Source organism: Odocoileus virginianus, chromosome 31 (assembly GCF_023699985.2).
Source record: "Odocoileus virginianus isolate 20LAN1187 ecotype Illinois chromosome 31, Ovbor_1.2, whole genome shotgun sequence".
Classification (NCBI taxonomy): Eukaryota; Metazoa; Chordata; class Mammalia; order Artiodactyla; family Cervidae; genus Odocoileus; species Odocoileus virginianus.
Window position 1 is genome coordinate 34,275,132 of NC_069704.1, and position 21,805 is coordinate 34,296,936.

The following is a 21,805-nucleotide window of genomic DNA, read 5'->3' on the forward strand; positions in this document are numbered from 1 at the left end:
AACTCAGCTCCTCCCTGGGCTGGGCTGGGAGGGCCCATTTTGGGTAACTTCCAGATTTTCCCCAGACAGACTTTCTCTTTGGAAGGGGCTGGGATCTAGAATCCACAGTGGGTGGAGCTATGACTCAGTTCTTCTCCCTGGATGTGAACAGACCAGACTCCGGGGCTCTCCTAGCTCTCCTCTGAGGACTGAAATCAGGCAGTCCTGCACCCTACTGAGTTCCCTGGTCAGGTGCACCACCAACTTGGTTCTGCAGATGAGCAAAGCCACTGGTTGGGACTAGTACTTGGCTCTGCAGGTATGAATTTGGTCAGCCAAGATCTGAGTGCTGACTGTTGGAAGTCCTTCCGTGCCCCCTTCTCCCTCATAGATTCCTAGTGGTTGAGCCCTACTAAGTCCCCAGTGATACTATGGGATGAAATCCACAATAAGGGCTCCTATAAAGGGACCCACAATGCAGGGAAGTAGCTGGATGTAATGCCAAGCTCTCTTTTCCCACTGGGGTGATCTCTCAGTTTGATGTTGTGCCAGCTTCGGGGAGAGGCAATGTGGTCAACATAGCTGTTCCTCTTACCCTTTGAATGCAGGGTATCTTGGTCTCTGATGCAGGAGGGTAGTTCAGCCTCACTTCCATGTTTTAGGATTTTCTCCTTTGGTGTCTCATTCATGAGTGATTGTTAGTAGTTGTTCTTGTGAGGTGGAGTAAAGTTAGGAACAACCAATGTTGGCATCTTGGTGACATCATTTCCTGCACATCTTGAAGAGAGGGAAATCCTGAAATGTACCCATTAAAAGCATATGTCCGTGCTCAATAGCTCAGTTGTTAACCCCATGGAACCTGCCTGCCAGGCTCCTCTGTCCGTGGAATTTTCCAGGCAAAAATACTGGAGTGGGTTGCCATTTCCTCCTCCAGGGGATCTTCCCAACCCAGGACTAAACCCACACCTCATGTTATCTCCTGCATTGGCAAGCAGATTCTTTACCACTGCGCCACTTGGGAAGCCCAAAAGCAGGCTTACAGTTACCTAATGTATTTGGCTCCCAACTTGGTATTATATTGTAGATCCATCTTGGGAACATTTCTTTGATTCTTCCTTCCCCACTAAGAACCCAGTACTCAAAATCAGGAGAGCTGGCCTTAGGCCTGTTAGTAGGTAACTGGATTTCCCATCTATAAAATGAAGCATTGAGAAATACCTCTCCCCCAGTAAATTGTAAGAAATAATATTCATACCTTTTGACCAAATAATTTTCCTTTCAGACATCCATCAAATGAACTGACACAAAAGGGGAGAAATGTAAACAAGAGGCTGTATATGTAATGACAGCTCACGGAATCTTTTTTTCACGACTGCAAAGCAGTCTAAATGTTCTGTTGTTCAGTTGCTCAGTCGTGTCCAACTCTGCGACCCCATGGACAGCAACACGCCAGGCTTCCCTGTCCTTCACCACCTCCGGGAGCTTGCTCAAACTCATGTCCATTGAGTTGGTAATGCCATCCAACCATCTCATCCTCTATCATCCCCTTCTCCTCCTGCCTTCAATTTTTCCCAGCATCAGGGTCTTTTCCAATGAGCCAGCTCTTTGCATCAGGTAGCCAGAGTATTGGAGCTTCAGCTTCAGTCCTTCCAATGAATATTCAGGATTGATTTCCTTTAGGATGGACTGGTTTGAGCTCCTTGCTGACCAAGGGACTCTCAAGAGTCTTCTCCAACACCACAGTTCAAACGCATCAATTCTTCGGCACTCAGCTTTCTTTATGGCCCAGCTCTCACACCCATGCATGACTACTGGAAAAAGCATAGCTTTGGCTTGATGGACATTTGTTGGCAAAGTAATGTCTCTGCTTTTTAATATGCTGTCTAGGTTTGTCATAGCTTTTCTTCCAAGAAGCGAGTGTCTTTTAATTTCATGGCTGTAGTCATCATCTGCAGTGATTTTGGAGCCCAAACAGTAAAGTCAGCCACTGTTTCCACATCTATTTGCCATGAAGTGATGAGACCGGATGCCATGATCTTCGTTTTCTGAATGTTGAGTTTTAAGCCAGCTTTTTCACTCTCCTCTTTCACCTTCATCAAGAGGCTCTTTAGTTTCTCTTTACTTTCTGCCATAAGGGTGGTATCATCTGCATATCTGAGGTTATTGATATTTCTCCTGGCAATCTTGATTGTAACTATTATTATTGGGCAACTATTAACAGTTCATATTAACTATTAATAGTTAACTACTAATATTAACTTATTAATCATATTAGGCAACTATTATTGTATTAACTAAACAGAATATTTGGCAACCATTATAAATACCAGTAGGAGTTTATGTCAACATAGAAAATGTCTAAAGGAGCAAGATGTAAATTTGTTCATACAAATATGATTACAATTACATGAAATGAGAAACCACAAAATTGTGCCTAAAATGAAGACAAAAAATACACAACATAATAAAAGATGCTATTGAATAGTAGACTCTAATTTTACTACAATACTGTACTGGATAACAGTATTGACTTCCAAAAGATAACACTCAAAATTATAATAGTGATTTCTTGTCATTTTGTCCTTGCAAACGTGACCAAAATTGGAGGCTTTTCAGACTATAATTGCACATGTAAATGTTGTAAATATTGCCAACCATTTGAGGCATTTTGGTTATTCTGGGTTTAACATGTTGACCTTAAGAATTTATAGTATAGGATCTATTCCTAAAATGACTTTGTTAAAAATCAGGATTCTACAGGACAATTTCTGGATTCCCTCTCATTCAGTAATTAGTTTGGGTTTGTTTCCATTACAGATCTTTGTGGAAAAAGAAAACCTGAAATTTAAAATTAAGAAAACCCTGTCTCTTTACAGGTGTTCCATTGCCCAAAGAAGATATTTCTGCCCCCTTGATCTCCAGCTCACCAGTGAAGGAACCTCACGAGTATGAACAGCCATCAAGTGAAGAGGAAGATAAAATAAAAGAAGAACCCTTGACAATCTCTGAACTGGCGTACAACCCAAGTGCCAGCCTGCTCCCTACCCCGGTTGATGATGATGAGATTGACATGCTCTTTGACTGTCCATCTAGGATGGAGTTGGAAAGAGAAGACACAGATTCATTTGAGGAACTGGAAGCAGATGAAAATGCCTTTTTAATGGCAGAAGAAGAGGAGATGAAGGAGGCTCACCAAGCTTTGTCATGGAGCTATGACATTCTGAGTGGCACTATTCGGGTGAACCCACTGGTCAAGAGTTTTTCCCGGCTCCTTGTGGTGGGCCTGGGCCTGCTGCTCTTTGTATTTCCCCTGCTCCTCCTCCTTTTGGAGTCAGGTATTGATCTCTCCTTCTTATGTGAAATCCGCCAGACGCCTGAGTTTGAGCAGTTTCACTATGAATACTACTGTCCTCTCAAGGAGTGGGTGGCTGGCAAAGTCAACCTCGTACTTTACATGTTGGGTTGCTCATAAAGCTCATTTCTCATATGACTAAGGGCTATATTCAATACTAGTGATTTGGTTTTGTTTTTTTTTCCAGCAAATGCCTGGTTCTGAATGGTCATGGGACCATCAATAGGTGTTCCTACTCATAACTGATTATTCAGAGCTTTAAGTTAGCTTTCCATAATTCACTGCAAGTAAGTTTAAATCAAACACAATTATTTTAGTTATAGGTCAGGAAGATGACCTCTAAATAACCAAAAATATGTTTATTTTTTATTATAGTACAGACATACTCTTTATCTATTATAATACATTGAGCTGAATTAGATTCTTTTTTTTTTTTAATAGCACCATTACAAGCTATAAGGTTCAGAATCAGAGTTTTAGTAAAAACCCAAGAGAAAGTTTTTTGAATATAATCCTTAGTGAGAACAATGTCTTCTAACCAATGCCTATACAACTAAATTTATGCTGGGCTTTTGTTTTTGTTTTTTTAAAATATTTTTATGTGTTCAAAATATTTTGGTAAATTTTTAGCAAAAAAAAAAAAAAAAAAGGAGCTTCCTGGAGTTATTTAAGTGTACAGATTGTAAGACTAATGCACAAAGGGTATGTCAGGAATTTTTAATGTCTTGGCACTGGTTTGTTTTTTAAAATATTTTTGACTGAACAATCACATAATTGTTATTATCTGCATATGAGATAGAAAAATAGGTAGAAAAACACTGTAGAAAATGAGCTCCTGAAATGGATGATGGAACTGGAGGAAGTAGAAATTGAGAGCATCAAGAGGACACAGGGTGGTCCATTTTTCAAAATATTTGGACAAGAAGACTTGTTACTTTCATTTGCATTCTGTCCATTTATGTTGGCTGAGGCAATGGAATGTTTTTAAAAGAAAGTGAAACTTTTAAAGGAAAATAGTTAGAGGAGATGTTAGTTGTGTATTACTGTACATTAACCCAAGAGTGGAAGCAGATGGGAATTGGACAAATGGCAAGTAGCAAAACGAGTTCTGATGAGACTGATAGGCAAGTGGTGGTAGACAAATGATCTACTTTATGAAAGTGATGGTGATGCAAGGTACTGGATGATGTAAAGAACAGCATACTCGTTGTCCAAGTGGACATGAATATGTCTAAAAGTGGATCTAAATAAAAGTGGAGAAACTTGAAGGCACATTTTTGATCCCTCATGCCATTCATTGAGATTCTGTGGAAGAAGCTTTAAAAGAATTCTATGTGTATGTGAAAGAGAGAGAAAAAGAGTCAGAAAGAATGTAAGGAGAATGATCTTGGCTTTTTGATAAATGCCTATGATCTTCCTCTGTGGTGGTCATTATACTCTTTCCCTTTCCTGGTTTCCTTAGGATCTTAACTCATTCATAATTGGGGCTCTCATTAAGAAACTGGAGGGGATTCATTAGATAATATACCATTTCATCTTGGATGAAGTAGTGAAATGACCCCCTAACTAGATAGTAAGTGGGACAAATGCTCTTGTACCTTCCTTCACACCACTGAATCCATGACAGAAAGAAAGGCTCTGAAGCCTTCCATGCAGAGTACATACCAATACCGTGTAAGAGAGTACAGTACAGAGCTTAGGGCAGAGAGCATAGTGATTTTTCCATAAAATGTAAATGAAGACATGAAATGTGTTCATGGGGTGGGCTAGCTATAATCTCTCCTAACTTCAGCTCTATGATTAAAATCAGTATAATTTCCAAAATGGCCATTCCAGTCCTACTCACTCATGGAGCCCTGAATGCTTTATTAGACATTTAATTTTGTAAATAAATTTTTAAAAGTCAGCTCATGAAGACTTCAGTTGAGTAAACTATACTATAATTTGCTATTCAGTTTACGGGGTGGTCTTTCTCATGTGCATTGAGTGACTGATTTTTCTTTCAAATAAAGAATATTTGCTACCTGAAATTTGATACCAATATAGAAATATATTTTCTGTAGGTTATTTGGAAAGTTTGCAAATGATCACCTTTGAAATTGAAGTGGTTTCCCCCCTTGTTTATGACTTAAAAGTCATATCTTCTGACATGAGGATGTGCCAGTATAGTCTGCAGAAAATTAGTTCCCTCTTCTAATCATGTGTAATCTCATTTTCTTTGAAGTTCTAACCACAACAAATCATCCAGCCCTTGCCCTTTTACATTACTATTAAATAGCATTTTAAAATTATAGAATATATTATGTGTCATAAACACTGAAAAATGCTGACAGGATAAATATCACACATAGTCTAGCCAAGTGGATTTATACTAAGGAGTAATGACTATATAATTTTAACATTTCCAGCTAACATCTCTTAGGCGAAAACTTCACTGTTGAATAGAAATATTTTTAAGTGAAGGACCTGACAGGATAAGGTCTGCTGAATTTAAACAACAGCTACCAAAAGTAAAACGGATCCTGAAATGCCATTTTGTCAGGACAGATCAGTCTTTTAGAAATACTCGCTTTTCTTAGAAAACAGTCACCAGTTGCCTGAATCAAAGAGGAGAAGACTGCTTCCACAGATAAAGGATATATAATATAGTAAGTTACAGAATTGAAAGCAAGTGTGTGAGTATATGTATATTCCATATTATTGGTATATACATGTTTATATATGAATATATGTATATATGTGTGTTTGTATACACACAACTGATACGCCCTTCATACACAGATGTTTTTATTTATCCCCAATTGAGGAATTTGTGACATGGTATTATTCATTTTCCCTCTCTGATAACATAGTGGATAAAACCCACAGTCTCAAAGGTTTCAATTTTCCATGAAAACTACTGTGTGTACATTTGTGGTTTTATATACACACATATGGTAAATACATATACACACACAATCTTTAGTGTTAATGCAAGTTGGATATGAAAAAAATGTAGGTGAAGTATTGTGTATTTCTGTCTGTGCTTGGAACATACTGTAAAATGTTATGTATCTGGAACATATTTTGTGGTTTGTCTAATATAAAGACAACTCTGGGAAGAAGTCAAAATGATTGATTTCACTGAAAAACTAGAGATTTGGGGGCCACGTTACCTATGGTTGGAGCCTTATCTTTGTACAGTGAAATTTGCATTTCTGTGTCAACATCCAGATTGTTTTATATGTTAATATGGTGGCAGGAATCCCTAATAAAAATACTCTGGGGAAAAAATGTTTCTGCAATCATTCAGTCTTATTCAAAGTAAAGTTGTATAAATAGCCTGTTGGAAACTACAGAAAGGTACCATCTGGTGCCATGAAATGAGGTCACCCTTGAATGGTGATACTATGAAAAGAATGGCTAATGGATGGGATTAACACTTTGCAGAAGTCACCCATGCTAAAAGTCAAAATATTGAAGGCACTGGAAATGCATCCAAATATAGAAGACAGCTATAGTCAGTGGGATCAAAGTAGAAATAGAAAAGCATGGAAAAAAACAGAAAAGGGGTTTTCTATGTGACAGGTAGGAGGGAGGACTTCAGAGGGGTAGCAGCATGTCCTTACTTCCTGTGCCAAAGAGAGCTACGTCAGACTCGACTCTGCAAGACGTGCCATTAAACATGTAGCGGTTCACAGGCCCTGGGAGAATTTTCCTATTCTACCCCTGTCTTCCCTGCATGCATGGCCTAGAAGGCCCTCTTGATTTGGCTTGGCACAAAGCTAATGATTTCACACCTGACAGATCAGAAGGTGTCAGTTACTCTGAATGGAGTCAAAGGGACTCTCTTTACTCCAGGAACACCATGGGAGTCCAGCTGAATTACACCCTAGCTATGTGGCCTAGTGGTTTTTTTTTTTTTTTCAGTTTTATCAAGATATAATTGACACATACCAGTATATAATTTTAGGTAGGTAATGATATGATATGTGTATATATTGCAAACTGATTACCACCATAAGTTTAGTCACTGTCCATCACCTCACAGAGTTAATTTGTCTTCCCTTGTGATAGGAACGTTTAAGATTGCGGACTCTCTTAGTAACTTGCAGATATACAATACAGAACCACAACTAGAATCACCAAGCTGTACATTATATCCCCAGGACTTATTTATAACTAGAAATTTGTACCTTTTGACCCCCTTCATCCATTTCACCCATCCAGGGGCTAGGGGTAGGTGAAGTCTGCCCAGTTCTTTCCTCAGCAGTCCTCAGGGGTCCGAGCACCAGAGCACAGGAAAGAAAAGGAATTTGGTGGTCAGTGTTCAGGTGTGAGATGTCAGGAGTCAGTCCCGAATCCACCAGCTCTAGCCAACACCTGTGTTTGCACTGTGGCTGCCGACTGGGAGGCTCATACAAAATAGCCTCTGGCCAGTTGTTCACTGAGCAGTCCAGGCTCCTAAGCCAGCCTTACCTCTTGGGAGAAACCTTTTTCCTTATTCGTACATTCCTTGCTCAGCCAATCAAGGCAAAGATCTCCTAACTACAGTACAGCATGAAAGGAAAGTACTGGGGAGAAGCTCCCACCGGGGTGACCTCAGTTGGGATGGTTGTGGTTGATGAACTTGAAACTCTTGGGACCACCTTTCTCTACTGGGTGGAGATAATGTGCTAAAGGACCCTGCTTACTTGTCCTCCTGCTTCTTCTCTCTCTCTCTCTCTTTCTCTTGGACCTGCTTTGGGGCTTCCAGTCTACCTGCAGTAAACAAACCCAGCGGGACCTGCCTGTGGTGAGCCCACCCAGGACTCAGCTCTCCACGTTCCAGCCTCGGTCTGCAGCAGGGTGGGTAAGTTTGGTGAGACCCACCCAATGGGCTCAGCTGTCATCACTTCAGAGAAGATGAAAAAAGCCTCACTTGGGCCTCAGATCCCAGCTGTGTTCTTCAATTCATCAATAAAGCTGATTTTAATCCTCTTCTGGCCATTGTGTATATTGTCTATGGAGAAGTGGGGTGGGTGCTGGGGAGTGGTTCAGGCTCTCTGTCACCTCCAGTGTTGCAAGCAAGGCAGGAGCAGAGGAGGCTGCTCCTGGCTGAACCTCACACATCAGAGGATGTCTGCCACTGATATGGGCCCTGACAGCCCTTAGAGCTGGGTGAGGAAACTTGGGACATAAGACAGTATGTCCCCGACAGGCTCCATTCCAAGAGCCCATCTGTAAGTCCAATTTGTTCATAAGTTCACAAAGTTAGCCTAGGTACCCAACTAATACAATCAGCTATATAGTACTGTATTGTAAGAGGTTTATAATACTTTTTCACACAAATAATACATTAAAAAAAAATTAAGCAGACATTTTTAACAGTCCAGTACCTTGAAGAGTACGGGAGTACAACATAACAGCAGGCACACAGGGGCGGGCATCAAGTGAACAGGCAAGAAGGGTTACTGGCAGGAGGAGGGGGAGGAGGTAAGAGATGGCAGAGCTGAAGGACCGTTAGCAATAGGAGGGCAAGCTGCAATTTCACTCATGCCTGACATTGATGGAACAGATTCTGGTTCCTTGCTGGATTCAATTCTGCCTGTCCTCTTGAGAAAACAATCCAGTGATATCTGGCTAGTAGCTCTGTTTTACTCATCACAGATGGCACAGTAGTGCTGGATTGCATTCTGAACGGCTGCTGCAGCCTTCATGTACTAAGTTCAGGTCCTGTACCTTAAAAACTAACAATGCCTCCTCAAATAAAGAAAATCCCCTTGCCATTTCCTGCATCATGAACCTCTTCAGTTCTTCATTTATTTCTTCCTCTTGTCTCCCTTCGTCCTTTCTCAGGGCCTCCAATTCCTGACGTTTCTTTCCAGTACCAGCTACTTCACCACTGCTTTTATGCTTGCTTCCAAACATCATGGACTTTATATAAAGATACTGTACTCTGTAAAGCACACAAAAGTACAACTACTTTAGAGGCTGCATGCATATGACAATGTATACCAGACACGTGAACTAACTTACATGATTGGATATGCAAATGTACGTTCCCATTTTTGAAAGTTTGCAACTTGAAGGGGACTTACTATATGTGGGGGACTTCCTGTATTAGTAAAGAACAGGTGGTTTCTTGGAACCACACATCCCTCTTCTTCATTTGTAGCTGATGCTGACCTCAAAAATCTCTGGAATGAGAACCAAATCCATTTTTCCTGATCACAAAGGAAAACTCTTATATTTTAAATAGGATACAGCATATGCTTTGTATGGATACCAAGTATTAAAATCTGTCTTGCAAATTACAGCAGCTCCTCCAGCTAACATGGCTCATCTTGAGCTCCTCATCCACAAGAACTATGATTTTTATCATCCCAAGGGTTTTGAGCTTTCCAAGAAGACTACAATTTAAGGGAGACAACATACTAACGAACCAACATTGGTTTCCACTTTGCTTGGCAGTTATAGTCTTCGTAGTAAGTTAAAAACACAGCATCCTGGTTTAGGGGTCAGTCTCCCGTCACTTCCATGGTGTGAATCAGCTCCCTTCCATGCTCAGCCAGCCTCAGTGTCCTGAAAACCCTGGGCTGCTGGCTCTGCAGAGTTGCAAACCAGACCCTGAACAGTGGTGGCCACAGAGAGGTACTGCTCCCTGGTTCTAAGGGTTTCCGTTTATTGTCCAAACCAGGACTCTTTTTGAGAGTGAAAGGGGGTGTTTTTAAAGAATATGTCACAGCAATGGGTATTAATGAGGGCCTTTTCAGATGCTCTATCTTGGGGTTTTGCCTCATAAGCTAGAATGCCCTCTTTCAACAATTCCTCCAGCTTGTTTCCTCTTAAATATGGATAAGGTGAAACAGGGAAGGATTATTGCCCTGTAGTCATAGATCTTCTACTTGTATCAAGAACCAGATTAAAAATCATGGGTTTTGGTGTGGGACTATAAATGACACAGAAGATTATTTTAAATGAGGTTTCTGGCATTGGATATTTAGTGCTACACATTCAATTTGTTTACCATTTGTAATGATGAATTTCTTATTTAATGTGAAACAGGCAGAGAGTTAAAACAATCTCAAGGTTGCTTTTACCTGTGTAGTCATGAATTTGCCAATTCGATCAGCACATACAAGTGATGATGATCACTTAACTGTGAGCAACTGAGTAACATGAAGTACACTCAAGACAGTTATGCCAAAACCAACTTCCTCACTTACAACAAGAGGTGTCAGTCATCCTAACACTTGTTTGATGCTAGATACTCCATGCATGACCTTCCTAAAACATAAGCTGTAATGTGAACCAAACACTATTAAGTTCAAGGAATCACAACTAGAAAGCTGCCTCTTGGGGAAGTCTGCCCAACAGACATGCCCGTCTCAGGAGGGCTGGGGCTTATACACATCTTACTCAAAATCTCCCATTTTTACATATTTCTTGTGGTGGAGGCTGGCAGTTCAGTTCAGTCGCTCAGTCGTGTCCGACTCTTTGCGACCCCATGAACCACAGCACGCCAGGCCTCCCTGTCCATCACCAACTCCCAGAGTTTACTCAAACTCATATCCATCCAGTCGGAGATGCCATCCATCTCATCCTCTGTCGTCCCCTTCTCCTCCTGCCCTCAATCTTTCCCAGCATCAGGGTCTTTTCAAATGAGTCAGTTCTTCACATCAGGTGGCCAAAGTATTGGAGTTTCAGCTTCACCATCAGTCCTTCCAATGAACACCCAGGACTGATCTCCTTTAGGATGGACTGGGTGGATCTCCTTGCAGTCCAAGGGACTCTCAAGAGTCTTCTCCAACACCACAGTTCAAAAGCATCAATTCTTTGGCACTCAGCTTTATTTATAGTCCAACTCTCAGCAGTGGCCACAGAACTGGAAAAGGTCCGTTTTCATTCCAATCCCAAAGAAAGGCAATGCCAAGGAATGCTCAAACTACCGCACAATTGCACTCATCTCACATGCTAGTAAAGTAATGCTTAAAATTCTCCAAGCCAGGCTTCAGCAATACATGAACTGAGAACTTCCAGATGTTCAAGCTGGTTTTAGAAAAGGCAGAGGAACCAGAGATCAAACTGCCAACATCCAATGGAGCATCGAAAAAGCAAGAGAGTTCCAGAAAAACATCTATTTCTGCTTTATTGACTATGCCAAAGCCTTTGACTGTGTGGATCATAATAAACTATAGAAAATTCTGAAAGAGATGGGAATACCAGGCCACCTGACCTGCCTCTTGAGAAACCTGTATGCAGGTCAGGAAGCAACAGTTAGAACTGGACATGGAACAACTGACTGGTTCCAAATAGGAAAAGGAGTACGTCAAGGCTGTATATTGTCACCCTGCTTATTTAACTTATATGCAGAGTACATCATGAGAATGCTGGGCTGGAGGAAGCACAAGCTGGAATCAAGATTGCCAGGAGAAATATCAATAACCTCAGATATGCAGATGACACCACCCTTATGGCAGAAAGTGAAGAAGAACTAAAGAGCCTCTTGATGAAAGTGAAAGAAGAGAATGAAAAAGTTGGCTTAAAGCTCAACATTCAGAAAACTAAGATCATGGCATCCGGTCCCATCACTTCATGGCAAATAGATGGGGAAACAGTGGAAACAGCAGCTGACTTTATTTTTCTGGGCTCCAAAATCACTGCAGATGGTATTTGCAGTCATGAAATTAAAAGATGCTTACTCCTTGGAAGGAAAGTTATGACCAACCTAGACAGCATATTAAAAAGCAGAGACATTACTTTGCCAACAGAGGTCTACCTAGTCAAGGCTATGGTTTTTCCAGTGGTCATATATGGATGTTAGAGTTGGAGGCTGGCAAGGGATCTCCAAAAGCATTTCTTCTTTATGCTGTGCACAGGATTAGACTACATTTCCCAGCCCTCATGTACATGGGTATGGCTGTATTCCCAAGTTCTGCCATTGGAATTTGAATGGGAAGTGATCTGTATCACTTCTAAGCACTGGACTAAATATGAGCCTTTATGAGTCACTGGATATCAATACCTGCCAGCAACCTAGATCCTTGAATGACTGTGGAGCAGATCACCCTACGTGCATGCATGTGTGCATGCTAAGTTGCTTCAGTCATGTCTGACTCTGTGTGACCCTATGGACTGTAGCCCGCAAGGCTCCTCTGTCCATGGAATTCTCCAGGCAAGAATACTGGAGTGGGTTGACATGCCCTCCTCCAGGGGATCTTCCTGACCCAGAGATTGAACCCTAGTCTCACGTCTCCTGCATTGGCAGGCAGGTTCTTTACCACTAGTGCCACCTGGGAAGCCCAGAGCAACCTATACCTCACCCTAAACCAGACCCATCTTAGACTGTTACTTGGGCAACAAAGTCTTACCTGGCAATTTCCAAGTCCATTGTTGTTACCACTCCTTCTCCCATCACTTAAGTTGTCCAGGTCGCCTGAGGACAGGAAGTATAGCTGACAGCAGGTATAGAAACTGCCCAGGACAGGAATGACCCAGAATATTCCACTGGATAATTCCCTGTGCCCGAGAGCACAAAAAGGACTAGGGCCTACTTTTGATGCTAATGTATCTTGTCACTCTTGCTTTCAGGGGCTCAGTTGGAATCCCACATAATTAGAACCCAAGGTAGCCCACCCTGAGGAGCAAGATGACACCTGACTGAGAACTACTGGATTCAGGAGTGGTTTCATGGGCACATGTGTGATCTGTGAACCCTGCTCTCAAAGGTTTGGTTTAATGCTCTGCTCGCACATCATGAAATTCTTAATATCCTGAAACTTGTGTTATGTCAGTGTACTCCAATAAGATAACAAAATGTGCAGGAGATCAGTCAGGCAACAGTGGGCACCACGCATCCTGAGCATTTGGTCTGAGTGCCAGGCACACGGGCACACGCATGCACGCACACGGAAGACTGAAACCCCAGGTGTCCCTGACGGGTCCCCCGAGGGGACTCTGTGCATCAGAACCTAAGCCCAGATCATGGCAGTGCAGGCAGCTGCAGTGGAAGCCGGCCCCGGGGGAGAGGAGGTGTTGCATGGGCACAGCACTACAGCCTGTGGTGGGAGGCCAGCTTGCCAGCTGGTCCCTGGAGCCCAGCTCTGAAGCATCAGCACAGGTATTTTTTTAAAGCACTTTACAGTTAATTAACCCTCACAATAATCCTATTAAGTAGGAACTATTATTACTCTTTTTAATTAAAATTTTAAAACTGAAGTATAGGGAGGAGCTAAGATGGCAGAGGAATAGGATGGGGAGACCACTTTCTCCCCTACAAATTCATCAAAAGAACACTTGAACGCTGAGCAAACTGCACAGAACAACTTCTGATCGCTAGCAGAGGACATCCGGCCCCAGGAAAGCAGCCCATTGTCTTCGAAAGGAGGTAGGACAAAATATAAAAGATAAAGAAAGAGACAAAAGAGCTAGGGACGGAGACCCGTCTGGGAAGGGAGTCGTAATACAGGAAGTTTCCAAACACCAGGAAACCCTCTCACTGGCGGGTCTGGGGGAAGTTTTTGAATCTCAGAGGGCAACCTAACTGGGAGGAAAAATAAATAAAACCCACAGATTACATGCCTAAAGCAACTCCCAGCAGAAAAGTACCCCCAGACGCTCACATCCGCCACCAGCAAGTGGGGGCGGAACGGAGAGGAGCGGGCGGCATTGCTTAGGGTAAGGACCAGGCCTGAGTGCCCTGAGGGCAATCGGAGGGAGCTTTTGTGAGATTCCAACTTAAAACTGTGGGACAGCAAAAGAGAGAGAGAGAAAATTAACAGGCAAAAAGCCCTAACCGAAGACATTGCCAGCCTATTCGCAGAACAAAGGGACTGAGCAATTTCAGAGAAGAGCTAGCTGGCATTGGACCGGCCCATCCCCCGCCAGAGGCAGGAGGCAGAGGGGAGGGGAAAGGGTCAAACCTGGCCCCAGAGACGGCATCCCCTATCAAACTGCACACAGGCTTCCAGTTTCTAACCAAAGACTTCCAGAGATTCTGGATGGTTGACATCCGTCGGGAGGGTCGCGACTAGAGGCCAGCTCCCCAGAACAGACACAAGGTGTACTGGACCGGGCGTGCGCAGAAACAGGCTGGGACCGCAGAGGGGATAAGACGCACTGCACCCAGGGAGAGCGCACTCGTCAAGCTCCTGGCTGATACACACACAAAACGCAGGCCCAAATGAGTCTGCGCTTTTGCGGAGTACCTGAAAACTGGAACCACATGCAACTCAGGGCCCGCTCCCTGTAGAGCAACCTGGAGCCTGAGCAGTGTAGACGGGGAAACCACACACCCATGAGCTGGGGCAAACCCAGTGTGGCCAGAAGACTGCGAGTGCTTCCCACACAGGCCGGTGACATTTGTCTGCAGCACCCCTCCCTCCCCACAGCACGACTGAACAAGAGACCACCTCTGCCCGCTGGTGTCAGGGCAGAAATTAGACACTGAGGAGACCAGCAAACAAAAGCCAAAGAAACAAAGGGAACCGCTTCAGAAGTGACCAGTGCAACAGATTAAAATACCTGTAGTTAACACCGACTACACTGGAAGGGGCCTATAGATACCGAGAAGTATAAGCTGGAACAAGGAGCTATCTGAAACTGAACTGAACCCACACTGCCCACAACAGCTCCAGAGAAATTCCTAGATATATTTTTACTTTTTAAATTAAAAAAAATTTTTTTCTCTTTTCTTTTAAAATTCCCTATTACTCCTCTATTACTCCTTAATTTTCATTTTCTTCTATTTTCTTTTAAAGTCCTCTATTCAGTTCAGTTCAGTTGCTCAGTCATGTCCGACTCTTTGCAACACCATGAATCGCAGCATGCCAGGCCTCCCTGTCCATCACAAACTCCCAGAGTTTACTCAAACTCATGCCCATTGAGTCGGTGATGCCATCCATTCATCTCATCCTCTGTTGTCCCCTTCTCCTCCTGCCCCCAATCCCTCCAAGCATTGGGGTCTTTTCCAATGAGTCAACTCTTTGCATGAGGTGGCCAAAGTACTGGAGTTTCAGCTTCACCATTAGTCCTTCCAATGAACACCCAGGACTTATCTCCTTCAGGATGGACTGGTTGGATCTCCATGCAGTCCAAGGGACTCTCAAGAGTCTTCTCCAACACCACAGTTCAAAAGCATCAGTTTTTTAGCACTCAGCTTTCTTCACAGTCCAACTCTCACATCCATACATGACCACTGGAAAAACGATAGCCTTGACCAGACAGACCTTTGTTGGCAAAGTAATGTCTCTGCTTTTTAATATGCTATCTAGGTTGGTCATAACTTTCCTTCCAAGGAGTAAGCGTCTTTTAATTTCATGGCTGCAAAAGTCCTCTATTACTCCTCTATTACTCCTTAATTTTCGTTTTCATATATTTTTGCTATTTTTTTAAATTTTCTTTTAAAGTCCTCTATTACTCCTCTATTACTCCTTAATTTTCATTTCACTATAACCTTGCAAAAAAAAAAGATCCTATTTTTAAAGCAAACTTCATATATATTTCTTAAATTTTTTGTGTTTTTGTTTTTAATATTCTATTTTTAAGAGTCTAAACTCTAGATTTTTAATCTTTGTTTTTCAGTATTTGATATCAATTTTGGACATTTAAAAATCCAATATTCAGTACCCATTTTTACTCAGGAGTGTGATGATTACTCTCTCCCCCTTTTGACTTGCCTTTTTCTCCCCCAGATCACCTCTATTTCCTCCCTCTCCCTTCTCTTCTCAATCCAATTCTGTGCATCTCTGTGGGTATCTGGGCTACAGAGAACACTTTGGGAACAGAGAACTGCGTAGATCTGTCTCTCTCCTCTTGAGTCCCCCTTTTTCTCCTCCTGCTCATCTCTATCTCCCTCCTCCCTCTTCTCTTCTCTATGTAACTCTGTGAACCTCTCTGGGTGTCCCTCACTGTGCAGAATCTTTTCACCATTAACCTAGAAGTTTTATTATCAGTGCTGTATAGGTGGAGAAGTCTTGAGGCTACTGGAAGAATAAAACTGAAATCCAGAGACAGGAGACTTAAGTCCAAAACCTGAGAACAACAGAGAACTCCTGACTACAGGGAACATTAAGTAATAAGAGATCATCCAAAGGCTCCATACCTACACTGAAACCAACCACCACCCAAGAGCCAATAAGTTCCAGAGCAAGACATACCACGCAAATTCTCCAGCAACGCAGGAACATAGCCCTGAGTGTCAACATACAGGCTGTCCAAAGTCACACCAAACACGCAGACCCATCTCAAAACTCACTAATGGACATTCTATTGCACTCCAGAGAGAAGAAATCCAGTTCCACGCACCAGAACACCGATGCAAGCTTCCCTAACCAGGAAACCTTGACAAGCCAATCATCCAACCCCACCCACTGGGAGAAACCTCCACAATAAAAAGGAACCACAGACCACCAGAATACAGAAAGGCCACTCCAAACACATCAATCAAAACAAGATGAAAAGGCAGAGAAATACCCAACAGGTAAAGGAACATGAAAAATGCCCACCAAGCCAAACAAAAGAGGAGATGGGGAATCTACCTGAAAAAGAATTTAGAATAATGATAATAAAAATTATCCAAAATCTTGAAAACAAAATGGAGTTACAGATAAATAGCCTGGAGGCAAGGATTGAGAAGATGCAAGAAATGTTTAACAAGGACATTTAACATTTAACAAGCACATTTAATATTTAACAAGAACATTCTTTATTTAACAAGAATAAATTAAAAAGAGTCAATTAAAAATGAATAATGCAATAAATGAGATAAAAAACACTATGGAGGGAACCAACAGTAGAATAACAGAGGCAGAAGACAGGATAAGTGAGGTAGAAGATAAAATGGTGGAAATAAATGAAGCAGAGAGGAAAAAAGAAAAAAGAATCAAAAGACATGAGGACAACCTCAGGGACCTCTGGGACAATGTGAAACGCCCCAACATTCGAATCATAGGCGTCCCAGAAGAAGAAGACAAAAAGAAAGGCCATGAGAAAATGCTCGAGGAGATAATAGCTGAACACTTCCCTAAAATGGGGAAGGAAATAGTTACACAAGTCCAAGAAACCCAGAGAGTCCCAAACAGGATAAACACAAGGCAAAACACCCCAACACACATATTAATCAAACTAACAAAGATCAAACCAAAGAACAAATATTAAAAGCAGAAGGGAAAAACAACAAATAACACACAAAGGGATTACAATAAGGATAACAGCTGATCTATCAATAGAAACTCTTCAGGCCAGAAGGCAATGGCAGGACATACTTAAAGTAATGAAAGAGAATAACCTACAACCCAGGTTACTGTACCCAGCAAGGATCTCATTCAGATATGAAGGAGAATTCAAAAGCTTTACAGACAAGCAAAAGCTCAGAGAATTCAGCACCACCAAACCAGCTCTTCAACAAATGCTAAAGGATCTTCTCTAGACAGGAAACACAGAGAGGTTGTATAAACATGAACCCAAACAACAAAGTAAATGGCAACAGGACCATACCTATCAATAATTACCTTAAATGTAAATGAGTTGAATACCCCAACCAAAAGACAAAGACTGGCTGAATGGATACAAAAACAAGACCCCTATATATACTGTCTACAAGAGACCCACCTCAAAACAAGGGACACATACAGACTGAAAGTGAAGGGCTGGAAAAAAATATTTCACACAAACAGAGACCAAAAGAAAGCAGGAGTCGCAATACTCCTATCAGATAAAATAGACTTTAGAATAAAGGCTGTGAAAAGAGACAAAGATGGACACTACATAATGATCAAAGGATCAATCCAAGAAGAAGATATAACAATTATAAATATATATGCACCCAACATAGGAGCACCGCAATATGTAAGGTAAATGTTATCAAGTATGAAAGGGGAAATTAACAGTAACACAATAATAGTGGTAGACTTTAATACCTCACTCACACCTATGGATAGATCAACTAAACAGAAAATGAACAAGAACACAAACTTTAAAGGACACAATGGACCAGCTAGACCTAACTGATATCTATAGGACACTTCACCCCAAAACATCAATTTCACCTTTTTCTCAAGTGCACACGGAACCTTCTCCAGAATAGATCACATCCTGGGCCATAACTCTAGCCTTGGGAAATTTAAAAAAATTGAAATCATTCCAGTCATCTTTTCTGACCACAATGAAGTAAGATTAGATCTCAATTACAGGGAAAAAAAAAACTATTAAAAATTCAAACATATGGAGGCTAATTAACACACTTCTGAATAACCAACAAATCATAGGAGAAATCAAAAAAGAAATCAAAATATGCATATAAATGAACGAAAATGAAAACACAACAACCCAAAACCTATGGGACACTGTAAAAGCAGTGCTAAGGGGAAGGTTCATAGCATTACAGGCTTATGTCAAGAAACAAGAAAAAAGTCAAATAAATAACCTAACTCTACACCTAAAGCAACTAGAGAAGGAAGAAATGAAGAACCCCAGGGTTAGTAGAAGGAAAGAAATCTTAAAAATTAGGGCAGAAATAAATGCAAAAGAAACAAAAGAAACCATAGCAAAAATCAGCAAAGCTAAAAGCTGGTTTTTTGAAAAGATAAAAAAAAAATTTGACAAACTGTTAGCAAGACTCATTAAGAAACAAAGGGAGTCCTCTATGACCCACATCCCAGAATATTAGAAACAAAAGCAAAAATAAACAAATGGGACCTAATGAAACTTAAAAGCTTTTGCACAACAAAGGAAACTATAAGCAAGGTGAAAAGACAGCCTTCAGAATGGGAGAAACTAATAGCAAACGAAGAAACAGACAAAGGATTAATCTCAAAAATATACAAGCAACTCCTCCAGCTCAACTCCAGAAAAATAAATGACCCAATCAAAAAGTGGGCCAAAGAACTAAACAGACATTTCTCCAAGGAAGACATACAGATAGCTAAAAAACACATGAAAAGATGCTCAACATCACTCATTATCAGAGAAATGCAAATCAAAACCACAATGAGGTACCATTACACGCCAGTCAGGATGGCTGCTATCCAAAAGTCTACAAGCAATAAATGCTGGAGAGGGTGTGGAGAAAAGGGAACCCTCTTACACTGTTGGTGGGAATGCAAACTAGTACAGCCGCTATGGAGAACAGTGTGGAGATTTCTTAAAAAGCTGGAAATAGAACTGCCATATGACCCAGCAATCCCACTTCTGGGCATACACACCGAGGAAACCAGATCTGAAAGAGACACGTGCACCCCAATGTTCATCGCAGCACTGTTTATAATTGCCAGGACGTGGAAGCAACCTAGATGCCCATCAGCAGATGAATGGATAAGGAAGCTGTGGTACATATACACCATGGAATATTACTCAGCCATTAAAAAGAATTCATTTGAATCAGTTCTAATGAGATGGATGAAACTGAGCCCATTATACAGAGTGAAGTAAGCCAGAAAGATAAAGACCATTACAGTATACTAACACATATATATGGAATTTAGAAAGATGGTAATGATAACCCTATATGCAAAACACAAAAAGAGACACAGATGTATAGAACAGACTTTTGGACTCTGGGAGAAGGTGAGGGTGGGATGTTCTGACAGAATAGCATTGAAACAAGTATACTATCAAGGGTGAAACAGATCACCAGCCCAGGCTGGATGCATGAGACAAGTGCTCAGGTCTGGTGCACAGGGAAGACCCAGAGGGATGGGATGGAGAAGGAGGCGGGAGGGGGGATCGGGATGGGGAACACATGTAAATCCATGGTTGATTCATGTCAAAATGGCAAAAACCACTACAATATTTTAAAGTAATTAGCCTTCAACTAATAAAAATAAATGGAAAAAATATATAAAAAATAAAAAAATAAATAAAACTGAAGTATAGTTCACATACAACATTATGTTAGTTTCAGGGGTACATAATAATGATTTTATATGTATACATACTACAAAATGATCACCACAATAATTCTAGTTGATTCTGTCACCATACATAATTTTCTTTTCTTGGATTGGCCCAGATATTAACTCTCTGGTCTGAGTGATGGGACAAAAGACCTGCCACCACTTAGGTCATATATTTTGTCATTAACGAATTATAACATAAAAGTGTATACATGAATATTGCAATAAACTAGATCAGAAACTAATTAGGAATTTTCAAATTATAATCAGTGGTCTTGAAAATCACTGAACATTGCAAAATAAATATCCAAAAGCTTGGAAATAGAAATTAAATCTAAAGATCCTGACATTTCAAAGAAAAGGACACTATTTTCATTAAAAAAAAAAAAACAAACTTGCACGGACTGGCTACTAATGGACAAGTGTAACATTTTTTTCTTGTGACTGAAGATATTACATTAGAACACATAAACAGGCATTTTAAATTCCATACAAACCACTTTTAGCTTCTAGTACAACCTTTGCAAGTTATAGGAAAGGTCAGAAAAAACAGGAAAATGCCATTATATATATAAAATTTAAACCTAAAATCAAACTTACAAAAAACTGATTTGTAGGAAGAGTTAAAACATTTCAGAAAAATTTTTCTAGAAGAACCATCAGCTCTAAGATATATTTGAATTTCTATTTCAAAATAACTGATCAGAACTATTGTAAAGTTGTTAAAGCCTATGAAATACTCTTAAAAGTACCAATAACAGTTGCATCAACATAGATCCTTTTCAAAATTAAAAATTATCAAAAATTACTTCTGATCTTGCATTTGTTTTTGTTTGTTTTGTTTTGTTGTTTTTGTTACTTTTTTTTCCATTTATTTTTATTAGTTGGAGGCTAATTAGTTTACAATATTTAAAGAAGAGCTAACACCTATCTTACTCAAACTCTTCCAAAAAATTGAAGAAGAAGGTAAACTTTCAAACTCATTCTATGAGGCCACCATCACCCTAATTCCAAAACCAGACAAAGATGCCACAAAAAAAGAAAACTACAGGCCAATATCACTGATGAACATAGATGCAAAAATCCTTAACAAAATTCTAGCAAACAGAATCCAACAACATATTTAAAAAAATCACACATTGTGATCTTGCATTTGTTAAAAGCTCTGATGTTACTTTCAATTATATCAATTGAAAATGAAGTTGCTAAAATAAGTTTTAATGGTTTAATAAATGAATTTGCAGAAAAGTGAACCTTAAAAAATTATGTTGCAATCAAGATATTTATATGATATATAAAGGGCACTGTTATTGTATTATACAAAATCATGGCACCAAACTATTTGTAATATTACTTGTAATATTACTTGTAATATTCCACAATTTGTAATATTACTTGTTGAAATACATAAGTGTTGTTACTCATCTATCACTTGTTTTATAAAAAATTATTTTTAAAAGAAAAACTTTTATATTTTGTGACTCTAACTACACTTTCCCCCTGTGTTTTGAACAAGGGGCTCCACATTATAATTTTACACTAAGCCCAGCAAATGTGGGCTCACTGAATTAACATATTGACAAATGTATCACTGAACTTGACTGTGTTAAAACAATGGAGG

At 40.5% G+C, this 21,805-nt stretch overlaps 1 protein-coding gene and 1 long non-coding RNA gene across 10 annotated transcripts in view; one reads left to right on the forward strand and one right to left on the reverse strand.

The window, feature by feature from the left end:
- Nucleotides 1-8,290, forward strand: part of FRMD3 (FERM domain containing 3) — a 329,624-nt gene extending 321,334 nt beyond the window's left edge. For 7 of the 8 annotated variants that reach the window (XM_070459579.1, XM_070459580.1, XM_070459581.1 and 4 more), the window contains one exon: nt 2,856-6,604. In XM_070459579.1, the coding sequence (XP_070315680.1) occupies nt 2,856-3,451 (596 nt within the window). In that variant the 3' untranslated portion in view covers nt 3,452-6,604. Of the gene's footprint in view, nt 1-2,855; nt 6,605-8,066 lie in introns of those variants that run through there. The other variant, XM_070459583.1, reaches the window with a different exon arrangement.
- The window catches only part of LOC139032449 (uncharacterized), a 118,932-nt gene that overhangs the window by 70,032 nt on the left and 27,095 nt on the right, over nt 1-21,805 (reverse strand). For both annotated transcript variants that reach the window (XR_011484997.1, XR_011484996.1), the window contains exon 2: nt 7,507-9,248. This is a non-coding gene — a long non-coding RNA (uncharacterized lncRNA). The remainder of the gene's footprint in view (nt 1-7,506; nt 9,249-21,805) is intronic.